General features: G+C 35.3%; 1 protein-coding gene across 1 annotated transcript in view; it reads left to right on the plus strand.

Moving 5' to 3' along the window:
• The window catches only part of LOC107602249 (tetratricopeptide repeat protein 28-like), a 310,777-nt gene that overhangs the window by 255,552 nt on the left and 41,473 nt on the right, over positions 1-13,752 (plus strand). The window contains exons 7-9 of the mRNA XM_016294706.1: positions 402-1,743; positions 6,529-7,052; positions 13,571-13,680. Coding sequence (XP_016150192.1) covers positions 402-1,743; positions 6,529-7,052; positions 13,571-13,680 — 1,976 coding nt within the window. The remainder of the gene's footprint in view (positions 1-401; positions 1,744-6,528; positions 7,053-13,570; positions 13,681-13,752) is intronic.

The raw sequence follows: 13,752 nt of genomic DNA on the forward strand, positions 1-13,752 counted from the left end.
TTTGTGGAAAAGTGGTACATTAGGGGGACCCAAAATTTGCAAGAAGTCTCCCAGGACTGAGCAGATCTGGCTGTTTTGACTGTCATAGCCTCATACTGGCATATCTTTGGGGTGCAGAACTTTGATTGAAGGCGAGTCGAAACTACACAAATCAGATCAGATCTCCATTTTAATTAAAAGATAGTTCGACAAGTATCAGTGGGCTTTCTCAGATCTTATTCCCTTTTTTCCAGTTGGATGATTTGCTTGGGGTACATTGTAGTTCAGGGCATTTTTAAATGTAAACTTAATCTTTAGCCTCTTTTATACAGATCGAAGATATCGAAAAGCCATTTCGGTTATCCCGTGAAGCATGATAAGCACAATTCGACTGAATGAAACTATTCTTTTCTTCTTTACAGGAATCATTCACCAGATGAAAGGGGACTACGAGACCGCTCTGAAGCTGCACAAGGCTCATCTATCCATCGCCCAAGAGCTAAACGACTATGCCGCCCAGGGAAGGGCATACGGAAACATGGGCAACGCTTACAACGCCCTCTGTGCCTTCGACCAGGCCGTGCGCTACCACCGCCAAGAGTTGCAGATTTCCATGGAGGTTAACGATCGTGCCTCGCAAGCTTCGACGCATGGGAACCTGGCGGTGGCATACCAGGCTCTGGGGGCGCATGATCGGGCCTTGCAACATTACCAGAATCATCTAAACATTGCCCGAGAGTTGAGAGACATCCAGAGTGAGGCTCGTGCCTTGGGCAACTTGGGTAATTTCCACTGCTCTCGGGGAGAGTTTCCCCAAGCCGTACCCTACTATGAACAGTACCTACGGCTTTCCCCGGACTTGCAGGATATGGAGAGCGAAGGTAAGGTCTGTCACAACTTGGGATACGCACACTACTGTCTGGGAAACTTCCAGGAGGCGGTGAAGTACTACGAACAAGATCTGGCACTTGCTAAGGACCTCCATGACAAGTTAAGTCAAGCCAAAGCTTACTGTAATCTGGGCCTGGCCTTCAAGGCTCTTGGCGACTACAGCAAGGCAGAGGAGTGCCAGAAGTACCTTCTTTCCTTGGCGCAGTCGCTGAACAACTCGCAGGCTCGATTCCGCGCCTTGGGCAACCTGGGAGACATCTTCCTTTGTAAGAAGGACGTTCCCGGAGCCGTCAAGTTTTACGAGCAGCAGTTGTCCTTGGCGCACCAAGTCAAGGATCGCAAGATGGAGGCAAATGCCTACGCTGCATTGGGAGCCGCCTACCGAATGCTACAGAAGTTTGACAAGGCCTTAGGGTACCACACCCAGGAACTGGAGGTGTACCAGGAGCAGGGCGACATCCAGGGAGAGTGCCAGGCTCATGGACACCTCGCCGCCGTCTACATGTCTCTTGGAAAGTACACCATGGCCTTTAAATGCTACGAGGAACAGCTTGAGCTTGGCCAGCGACTGAAGGACCCCAGCATTGAAGCCCAGGTTTATGGGAACATGGGTATTACGAAAATGAACATGGGAGTAATGGAGGAGGCCATTGGCTATTTTGAGCAACAGTTGGCGATGTTGCAGCAGCTCAGTGGCAACGAGGCCGTGCTGGACCGTGGTCGTGCTTATGGGAACTTGGGAGACTGCTATGACTCGCTGGGAGATTTTGAAGAGGCAATTAAGTATTATGACCAGTATCTCTCCGTGGCACAGAGCCTCAACCATATGCAGGACCAGGAGAAGGCATACAGAGGTCTTGGTAATGGACACAGGTAAGAATTCAAGACCATTTTTGTGTTATTTTTCATTTTACACTGACCCCAAAACATACTTGGACACACAAACGACACTTTGATATGTCGAAAACAGATCAAACCATGTTGCATCTGCAAACAATTGATTTTTACTTGTTTTACTTTCAAAATATCTTTAAAATATGATACAGATACATATAAATATATTCAGACTTATTTTCATAGTTTGCATCTTGAATATAAGTGTATTTTGTCTCACGACACTGGTAGATTTTTTTACTTTTTAACTTGTTTATACCTAAAATAAGTGTAAAAATATGCCAGTGCAGTGAGACCAAATACACTTGGTTAAAAAACAAGGCCTAATATCTTATGCAGTGTTGCATCTCGACTAAATTATATCTTGTTTTAAGGGTTTTCAAATATTTTAACTGGAAAACAAGTCAGAAATTCTTAAGAACTGATTAAGATGTCTCGATTTAGTGTCCTGAACTGAATTTGTGGTAAATGCATCTTGAGATTATCTTATACCTTGAGAGAATTGTTTCGATATTTTAGCTGGAAAATAAGATAAATACTTATTTTGCAGTATATACCATGTACATGTTTTGATTTAAAACCTAACATACTTCTTTTAGTGAAATGCCTCTTGATTTGATATTCTGTTATCTGATCAGATAGCATTCATACATTTTTAAGTGACTTAAAAGGATAGTTCACCCAAGAATGAAAATTGTTATGATTTGCCTTCAAGTTGTTTTAAATCTGTATCTTTGTTGAGCAAAGAAGATATTTTGAACAATATTTCTGTTTTTATTCATGCAAGTTGATGGGATTCAGAACAACACTGGACACCATTGACTTTCATTTTTATTTAGATTGACAGGAGTATGAACTGTTCCTTCAAGTGCCTAAATACTTTTTGACGCCACTGTAAAAAGTGTGCAAAATTACTAGTCATACTTCAATGCAATATGCTGTTAGATAAGATTAGATTTTTTTTATTTTTTACATGGTGTTAGTGATGTATTAGAATTCTGGAGCTGTGGAGTCTCGTGATGATGCAACAGGCTGCTTGTTATTCTAGTTGCTTCAGTCTGATAGAGGCACTTACTGTATCAGGGCGGCATGAGGACTGACACCATGAGGTCAGCAGGCGGACACAGAACACTCTCACAACATGCAACAGATTGAAAATGGAATTGTTTTGTATCAGAGCATGACCCCACCTTCAACATGCATGCTGAAATGACAGTACACAGGGCTGCACGCATGTACACAGAGATGCATACAGCATAAAAGCACTTTTTGTGCTTCTCACACCCAAACTGGGGAATCTGTGTCAGCAGCAGAATCTCTCCAAATGTTCACTTGCACTGTACTCTACTGTATGTTAGTGCATATTTGCATTTGAATAGATAGCATTTTTTACTAGGTAAATAAGTTGCATGCTTGCTATTCATGGTGAGTAATGTCCCATATTTACAATATTTAATATTCTGCATGAAAATAAAAATTAGGCAACATCTTAAATAGTGCAGTTATTTTAATGCACTTCTTATTTGTTGCCTAAGGAGTGTCGTTTACAATTTTTGTGATCTCTCCTTATGACTTATGAATATGAGAGATGTTTTAATAGTAGCAAACAAAGTTGGAGTTCAGTTTGTTTCTGTGAATCAGTTCAAACTGATTAGTGACTCAATTTTAAATCTCTGATTCAAAGATTTACTTGTTTGATATCGCGTTCATGTTAGTCCATGTGTCATGATAAACAGCAACATTTAATTACATGTATTTTTAGTACATATTAATATTTTTAAAAAATCCATTATGGGATTCTGTGAACATTTTTGAGAGATAACGCAGATGAATCTTTGAATCAGAGTTTTGAATCGCTTCACTGATGTTGAGCCATTGCATTGCAAATACAGAAGTATTTAGATATATAGTATATAGAAGCATTAGGATTGTACTTTATGAAACACGATTGCACAGTACTTTTGTCTTCAACAGTAGATTTATTGTTTTATGATTTGATTTTTGAACTTATTTTTGTGAAATACATCCTGGTTTGATATTGTTATCTAATGAAGTAGCATTCATACAGTTTTTGACTTAAAGGGATAGTTAACCCAAAAATGAAAAGTGAATTAATATTAAAACTGATTTATTTTCATTTATTTGATGGCTTGATCACTCAAAAATTTTTCAAATTAGTTCATGTGGCAAAACAGCAACATTTATTTTCTTTAGTACATTTAAATATAATGCCATATGGAGATTCTGTGAACATTTTTGAGAGATCTATTTGCTAATGTTGAGCCATTGCATTACAAATACATAAATTTGCACTTGATGTTGCATTTCATGCACTACAAAAAATCCTAATGCAATGTTACACAATACTTTTAGTCTTTAGTGACACACCCCTTTGATATTCTGTTTCAAGTGAAGATAGTTTGCCAAAAAAAAAACAGTGACTCAATTTCTTAACTCTAATTCTAAGATTTATTTTCTTGATCTCTCAAAAAAGTGAGTTGTTCTGTGTGCAGCTGTACACTCCGTACATGTCTACCCAGCATCCTCGGCGTGATCCGTCATGCATCCATTTTAATTAACATCCAATCAGCCCTTTAAAGCGTTCCAGCTCCCGTCATAAACCCTAGTGGATTCTGCTTACCTACAAGTATATGGGCATGGAAATATGATGAATGGTTTGCTGCAGGGTCCTGTCAGAGCTCGACGCTGAGGATTGTGGGAAGAGAACTCACACTGGGCCTACAACGAGCCAAGCTCAAACCCAAACCCTCGTACTTCCCGCAGTCCAGCGGGGAAGGTGAATTACACTGTCAGTTGTGACAATGCGCTTGGACTCCCCTCAACGGAGAGGAGCTTTACCTCAGATAGCGCAGAAGAATCCAACAAGAACCTCATTAAAGGCCTGCGTTAAAAGCTATTTGTTTCATTTATATTGAAATGAGGCAGGACCTTTCAACAAGACTGATGTTGCTGTAATTTCAAGTGACAGGACAACAAGGGGTAATGATGCATTGCTTTTATGCTACCTAAGTAGTGAGCGAGTCCCCGGCCTGTATGAATTAAGCCTGGTTTTGTTATTCCACAGAGAGCCGGTACCGAAGCCCGTTTCAAACCCGTTCTCCCAACGGATGGGAGCGTATGGACTGCATTTCTCTTTCTAAATGAAGCTGCATTAGCGCTGTCCTGCCACCTGTGTGTTGCTGGAATAGCTCGTATCGATCTAAAACACGCCGTCCCTCGTGATTCCCTCACATTCAGTATTTTAGCAGCAATGAACTACTCTGTTTTATGAGATTCTGTTTCATGCGAGAAGGTTCATAGTCAAAGGAATACATAAATCTCAAAATCGCTCTGTAAATTTGATATCAGCTTGTAAACATTCTGTGTGACAGTCTAAATGAAATTTACATTGCACTTATTTCTATTTGATTATACCACAGTCTGGAAGTAGACACAATTAGAGCTAATAAAGCAATAAGCCGTTAGACAGATTTAACCGTAGTAAAATCTTATGTATTTTTATGCAGCAGGATACCTACAATACTGTCATTATTTTATTAATATTAAATATTATTTTCTTGACAGAACAGTTTCATTTTAATAACAATAATCATTTTATTGGAATTATTAGTAGTAGTATTAGTAATTATTATCTATTATTACTCATATTGCTGAGATATATATATATATATCAGCAGCAATGTGACAAAAGATTATTCTATCATTATTATTATTATTTTATTATTATTAACAGTGCAGTGTGGCTCATCCAAGCATATTTTTCAAAAGTATTTAGGATCTTCTGTTCTTTTACTGTCAATTTTTTTTTTAGAAAATAACAATTTTATTTTAGAATTGATAGTAATTTTGTTGAAATTATTAGTATTCATTTTTATTAGATATTGTCATATTTTATCATATTGCTGCAGTAAAAAAAACACTATTTCCTGACATTGCAAATATATGCACAATTGTGGCAACAGATCATTTGAATATTAATATAATAATATCTTTAAAATAATGTCTTAAATTATATATAACGAATGGCCGATTAGATTTTTCAGTATTTTGGATCTCCTCTTCTTTTACTATATGTGTAGAATTATAGTAAAATAAAATGAATTTTAATAAAAAAAAATTATATACAGTGGGGAAAAAAAGTATTTAGTCAGCCACCAATTGTGCAAGTTCTCCCACGAAAATAATAATTTTATTTTAATAATAGTCATTTTATTTCATATTAATAATTATTGATTAAATATTGTCATATTTTATCATAATGCTGTTGTTTTTTTTAATACAATTTCAACAATTACTAAAAATCTGAAATGCACTGAAAAAATGCAAATGTATGCACACCTCAGTCACATTTTGATATAGAATTATTTATTTATTCATTCATTCATTCATTTATTTATTTATTTATTTACCATGTAACTTGACTTATTACATTTTTTCAGTATTTTGGATCTCCACTTTTTACTGAACTTTTAAGTTCAGTAACTGTGCACTTTTTAGAAAATATAATTATAGTATATAAAATATAAAGTAGTAATAATAATGATCGTAGTAGTAATTATTAATTAGATATTGTCATCCTGTGCCGTGTGTGTGAAAATAAACAATCATGCAGTTGAGATTTGATATATAGTATGTATTGTTTTAATGAGTTTACTGTATGTACACTTATAGTTACACTGAGTCTCAGCCAATCAGTTGTTCTCTAGCTATGTATGTCTAATGGTGCTTCTCTGTGTTTGTCAGGGCGATGGGGAGTCTTCAGCAGTCTCTGGTGTGTTTTGAGAAGCGGTTGGTGGTGGCGCATGAGCTGGGCGAGTGTGGGGGAAAAGCTCAGGCGTACGGAGAACTGGGCAGCTTGCACAGCCAGCTGGGTAACTACGAGCAGGCCATCTCCTGCCTGGAGCGGCAGCTCGCCATCGCCCGCGACACCCAAGATCGATTGCTGGAGGGCGACGCCAGCTGCGGCCTGGGCACCGTGTACCAACTGATGGGCGAACACGACACGGCCCTACAGTTTCACCAACTGGACCTCCAGATCGCAGAGGAGACGGGCAGCGGCAGCTGTCAGGGACGAGCCTACGGGAACCTGGGACTCACTTACGAGTCGCTGGGTAATTTCGAGCGTGCCGTGGTGTATCAGGAGCAGCACCTGAGCATCGCGGCACAGACCAATGACCTGGTTGCCAAAACTCTGGCCTACAGCAGCCTGGGACGAACGCACCACGCGCTGCAGAACTACTCGCAGTCCGTCATGTACCTGCAGGAAGGTAAGAGCCTACATGTGGAGAATCACAGCGGTTTAGTGAGAAAATTCTATCAAACTAAAATAAACGGTATTATTCAGTTGCTAAGGTTTGGAGTGTTAGTGTGCGGTTGCTAAGGTGGTTGTTTACAGTCACTAGTCAAAAGAGTCTCTGATATATAGTCGAGTCAGGTTTCCATCCACATACTCTATGTTTATGCAAAAAGTGTGATATTGCAAAAACAATTTTCAAAATGTGCATCAAATTAGTTGAAATTGTGCATAATTTTTTAGAAAAGAGCCGTTTTAATTTTAATAATAAAAAATCTATTGAAAGTATTAGTATTAATAATAATTGATTAGATATTTTTGTCCTTTGTTGTATTGCTGTTGTTTTTGTTTTGTTTTACGTTTTTCTGAAATTACAAGTATATGTGTAAACCCAGTTGAATATTAATATATAATTAAATAATATATATTTTTAATTCTATATAATAACAAATCAGATTTTTTAGTATTTAGGATTTCATATATACTTCATATACTGTATATTAGAAAATAAAATAAGGATTTTATATTAATAATTGTAGTTTAATTAAAATGATTATTAATAATTAATGATTAGATATTGTCATCTTATTGCTGTTGATGTTACACACGCATATATTATTATTGTTATTATTATAAATATTAATATATATAAATATAATACATAATATTTATTTATTTACAATGACATTTATTTGTATAGTATTTTTGGCTTTTAATTTTTTTTTTGTAGAAACCATGGTACAGTTTTCCAGGATTCGTTGATAAATAGAAAGTTCAAAAGAACAGCATTTTTTTAAATAAAAAAATTTAACATTATAAGTGTCTTTACTGTCACTTTAGATCAATTAAATGCATCTTTGCTAAATAAAAATATACGCTTCTTTAAAAAAATCTCACTGACCCCATACCTCCCAGCTCATAACTTAAATGGAAACGTAAAATAGAGATTTGTTTACCTGTTTAGTTGTCATCTTTTTTTGCAATGTAAATGTTTAAATGCACTTAGCTCTCATGAAAACATTTCTTTTGGTTTTGGGGTGAATATATGATTTCTTCACCCTTATACCACTTTCATATCTTTGTTCAGTTGAGGCTGAAACGACTAAAGTTGTCAGGAAGATGTTTATTGAGGTTTAAATGTGATGTTTAAACCTCTGAAGCTCTGAATCTCGTGTTTACACACTCAGAGAGACATCTGGTGCTTCGCTCCCACAAGAGGACATTGAGATTCAGCTCATTTGTTTGGCTTCTGGTGCCACTCTGAACCGGAGCGTGTTATCAATCGAGCCGTATGTCGCTATAATAATCCTATTTGAGGCGTATTCATAGAGAGAGCGCTCACCCGTACATGACGAGACTAGAAGGGTTTGTAGTTGAATTACTGGTTACTGGTCTTTCTGAAATGACTTTGGGAAGCCGTCAGGAACTGATCAGCTCACGGGCGGCCATTCGCTCAGACGATGCTCTAATCACCGTCATCCAGGACTTTGACAATTACCTCACTGCTTCCCTGCTGCGAGAGCGCCAAGAGAATGGGAACAGGCCAGAGAGTTGCATATCCCATCTCACAGTATCTACACCAAAGGCCACCGCGTCCCTCCGTCTGACAGCCAATTAACTGAGAGCGGCCTCTGCGCGAGTGGCGGACGGGAGGAAAGCTCTCGCTCTCACTTCAGTTTGGCGTTTGTGAGATTAGAGTTGTGTAGAGACGGACACGTGTGGGTCGATGAACGCTAGAATGTCAGGTTCTGCTCGTTGTGTGTCCGACTGAAGGGAACTGATGATTGAACACATTGTCTATTTATATATACATATTTTTACTTTTAAATTTTTATTTATTTTATACAGCTCTTCTACATTTATATTTATTTATACTTATTTAATTTATTATTCAATTTATTTATATATATTTTTATTCTATATTTCTGTTTATTTTACGATGGATGGATGGATGGATGGATACATAGATAGATAGATAGACATGCATTTATTCTATTTTATATTCATATTTTATTTGACATTTTCATTTATTTTGGATTTTGCATTTTGTTTTATATATATATATATATATATATATGCATATATATACTGCTGAATTGCTGCTGCTGTTGGTTATTGCTGTAGTTGTAGATTATTGCTGCTGCTGCAAGCAAGTACAGGAACTTGCTACTGCCAATGCATACGGTGATACAGTGCCATGAGTATTTAAGACTTTTTAAAGAAATACTGCTGCTGCACAAATAACATATAAAATAACCCATAGCATATCTATACAGGTGGAGCTGGGGAAGGTGGAGGGTTTCAGAGAACTCTGAAAGCGCGCTGCAGGAATCTCAAGTGAATGCTAGCCATATAAATGCAAGGCAGTAAGCTCATTGGCTGCAAATGCAGCATGAACCAATCAGCTTGTGCCAAGTGGTTTAACTCTCTGAATATCATCAGTTACATTAACAACCTGTCAGCCTGCACCATCTAGAGTTTCATGACTGAACTATATATATATATGCACATTTTTATTTATTTTATTTATTTATAAAAAATGTTGCTTTATATTTCTTTTTATTGTATTAATTTGCATTTATTTTATTGTATTGTTGCTGCACATATATTTCTGTTTGTAAAAACGGCATAAAACAAATGATTGCAGACAGATAGATAGACAGTGGGACTCAACAAAAGCCATTTCTATTTTTGGAATTAACATTTATATCTACATATTTTTGTACATTTCTGTTTGTAGCTACATATGTTTATTTTACATTTCTCTTCATTTATTTTGTATATTTATACATTTTTTACATTTTTATTTATGTGTATACATATTTTTATTAGATATTTATTTTTATTTTATTTTTTATTTTTATATACATTTTATTTTGCATAACTGTTTGTTTTTGTTCACGCATATTTCTTATTTTAGAATTCTGTTTACTTCATTGATATATTTAGATGTATTTATTTTCTTTTTCTTTTGCTACACACATTTTTATTTGTAAAACCTTTATTAAATGGTTGTTGCATTCAATTCAATGTGACACTTTGGCTATACAAATAATTTGCACAGAGGTTTGTAGCTTGCGTTTCATGAGTGAGCCCTAGTATGTGAAACATAGTATATAGCATGCAATTATCATCTCAGATATAAAAAGTTCTTGCACATTTTTAATCAGTCAAATGCAACTTTTGGCAGTCTAATGAAATAACGAGCCAAGAAAGAGATGATAGAACTCACAGTTGATATTGCCATCCATTTATCACATTGTGGGATACAGTATTTCACGTAAATCACATTTCGAATAACTTACTGTTCCTACTGTTGCTGCAGTATGTAGTATGTATTCTGCGTACAGGATCTTCTGTGTGCTTACAATCATCTCCTATAATATACAGCCAGAGAATTAGCGTATTCCACAATGCAATATGCTTGACATGACCTTTGATTATTTCATTATCTGACTGCCAAACAGTGTGCATACTACATACTACTTCCTGTCAGAATTAATGAGAGCGTCGTTTTTAAAGATTAAGGTCGTACTAGTGTAAAGTAACACTGTTTACCAATTAGAGACACGCTCTCATATGTATGCATGTATAATTCAGACCGATGTGCCATAGTGCGGTCATGTAGATGGTGTGTTTTACCCAACGTTTCTTTTGTTCTGAGTTTGAACTTCACTGAGACGGAGGAATCAAAGTGGGATTGAAACGGTGATTAAAGTCTGTGTTGAATGAGAAAAATCATTTCTGAGGCTTTTCTTTAGATCAGTGCCTGATGAGACCTAAATACCAGAGCGTCCCAACAGCCTTGTCAAAGATTGATGATGAAAAACATGAAAACGGAGAGAATGAAGAGAAAGGAGGAAGAAAAGACAAGGGAATGTTATTTTAGGATGATTAATTTCAGAGAGCTGCAAATATGAATTTAAATACAAGACTAGAGCTGCTTTCAACCGATTTCAACCACTTCTGGCTTTAAAGTGCTGAGAGTTTTGATTATGCTTTTATTAAAGGAATAGTTCAGCCAAAAAAATGCATGTCGTTGCAAACCCACATGATTTTCTTTCATGCAGAGAAGCGAGAAGAAATCAAAGAATACAATATATTTTCAAATGTAATTTAGTCCCATTTAAACAAATGTATGGCTTAATATTTTTGTGGAAACCATGATTCATTTTTTTAGGAGTCTTTGATGAATAGAAAGTTCAAAAGAACAGCATTTATTTGAAAATATTTGTGTCCTGTCACTTTTGAGCAATTGAATGCATCCTCACTGAATGAAAGTATTAATTTCTTTCCAAAAATGTCTGACCCCAAACTTTTGAACAATAGTTTAGTAGAATAAAATTAAAATGTGTTTTCACTGAAAAACACCAAAAGGGACAAAAAGACAAAAATTGAAATAGTTATTCTCTGAAAATATCAAATGTCATTTGTATTCATATACAGTATATTCAAGCATATTTTGTTACCAAACACAGTATGTTTGATTAATCGACTACTTTAATGGCATTTTTATGACAATTTTTGTCAAGTCAATGTTGTTAAAATGAACTAAAACTAATACTAAAACTGTTCAATTAAATAAAAATATTGTGTAAAAACTAGGGCTGCCAGTTTAACACGTTAACTTAATGAATTAGTTATGAAAAAATAACGCGATTGAAACATTTGAACGCCGTTAACGCACTGGCCCCGCCCCAAGACCTGTACGTCATGCTATAATTCATACAGGTGACTGTTGACAAATATGATGCAGGGCAACAGCTCCATTAATTCAGTTATGCCCTATAATTCAAGATACAGTATTGGGGCAAAAATGCTCCTGTTTGAGTTTTTGTCTCATACTTATATCATATGATAAGCGATATCACACGAATGCTGTTTGTCCCAAGTGCAAATGTGATTTTACACAACAGTTCAGTAAATAATAAGTTAATATTGTGTTATATTTTAAACATGATATTGTCTGTTTTTGCTCCGTTTTGCCAATTGACCTGAAAGCATCAGAAATACCCTAGAGAGTTTAGTTTAAATGTCTGTTTGAATATTGTATTAAAGTTAGTAATCTAGCATTTAATAATATTCTAGGGATGCGTGATATGCATGAGCTGGTTTTTATATACGCTATTGTTTAAAACCACTGCGGTCAGTAAGATTTTTTTTCCTTTTTTTAAAGATATTAATACTTTTATTCAGCAAAGATGCATTCAATTGATCAAAAGTGACATTAAAGACATTTATGTTGTTTCAAAAGGTTTTTATTTCAAATACATGCTGCTCCTTTGAACTTTCTATTCATCAAAGAATCCTGAAACGGTTTCCACAAAATATGAAGCAGCACAACATGTTTTCAACATTGATAATAATAAAAGGGTTTCTTGAGCAGCAAATCAGCGTATTAGAATGATTTCTGAAGGATCATATGACACTGAAGCCTGGAGTAATTATGATGCTGAAAATTCAGATTCATATCCACGTAAATGTTGAATCAAATCAAATATTTATTTCTAAAGCTACTATTTGTAATGTGTACTTAATACTTTCTCATTTAACACAGAATAGCTTTAAATACTCTTTTGGGGGTATTTTCACAGCCAAATGTATTTTGCGATTAATTAGATTAAAAGAATTAGAAATTAGAATTTCTATTCAAATTAGAAATGTGTCCCTGTAAGCTCATTTAAATCTAATAAGTTTAAACTGAAGTACTCAAATTTCTAAAGTTAAAAACAACAAAAATAAATTAAAGCTAAACAAAAAAATTATAAAATAACAAAAGCTTATAACAAAATTGCTAAAACTTAAAAATGAAATAAAAAAATGAACTGGATATATATAAAAGTTTCAAAATAGCAATACATAATATATAAAAACATATTTAAAAAAGTAAATTAAAGCTAAATAAAAAAAATAATAAAAAATGACAAAAGTATATAACCAAATTTCTAAAACTTACAAATGAAATAAAAACTGAACTGAATATATAAAAAAGTTCAAAATAATAATACATAATATAATAGTATATGAATAATGCTAAAATAACACTCTAGTGCACATTGCAAACAAAAAAAATGGATTTTGAAATATTTTTCACTCAAATAATTACAAAGAAATGTTCATTAAATTAAGCATGAAATGTTGAAGTAGAAAGACTGAAGTAGTATTTTCTTGTAAAACCTACTCCTGTCATTTTTGTTTGAATCAATATTTTGGTCCATTTGTCTGAAAGGATGCAACATTTTACAATGCAAACACCTAAGTTAATTTAGTTATTATTTAGTTATATAAGAAGTTAATGCCAACTATATTTGAGACCTATATTGCCTCAAAGTGAAGAAACATAATCTAAAAGCTATAAAACTCAGATTTTGATGTATTAAAACAAGTGGAGTAGATCAATAAACGCTCATTTTCATGTGAAGTATTCATTGAAAACTCTTCCTGGAAAGCATTTACCTGTAAATCTGTGTTTGTGTGTGTTTTGTGTCTCAGGTCTGCGTCTAGCGGAGCAGCTGGGCCGTCGGGAGGATGAGGCCAAAATCCGACACCGTCTGGGGCTCTCGCTGTGGGCAAGCGGCAATCTGGAGGAATCCCAGCACCAGGTACCGTCCGCTCACACACACACACACACACACACACACACAGCCAATTTCCTGCCGTCCCCACACAGACGC

This window comes from Sinocyclocheilus grahami, unplaced genomic scaffold (genome assembly GCF_001515645.1).
Source record: "Sinocyclocheilus grahami isolate Dianchi unplaced genomic scaffold, SAMN03320097.WGS_v1.1 scaffold322.1, whole genome shotgun sequence".
NCBI lineage: Eukaryota > Metazoa > Chordata > Actinopteri > Cypriniformes > Cyprinidae > Sinocyclocheilus > Sinocyclocheilus grahami.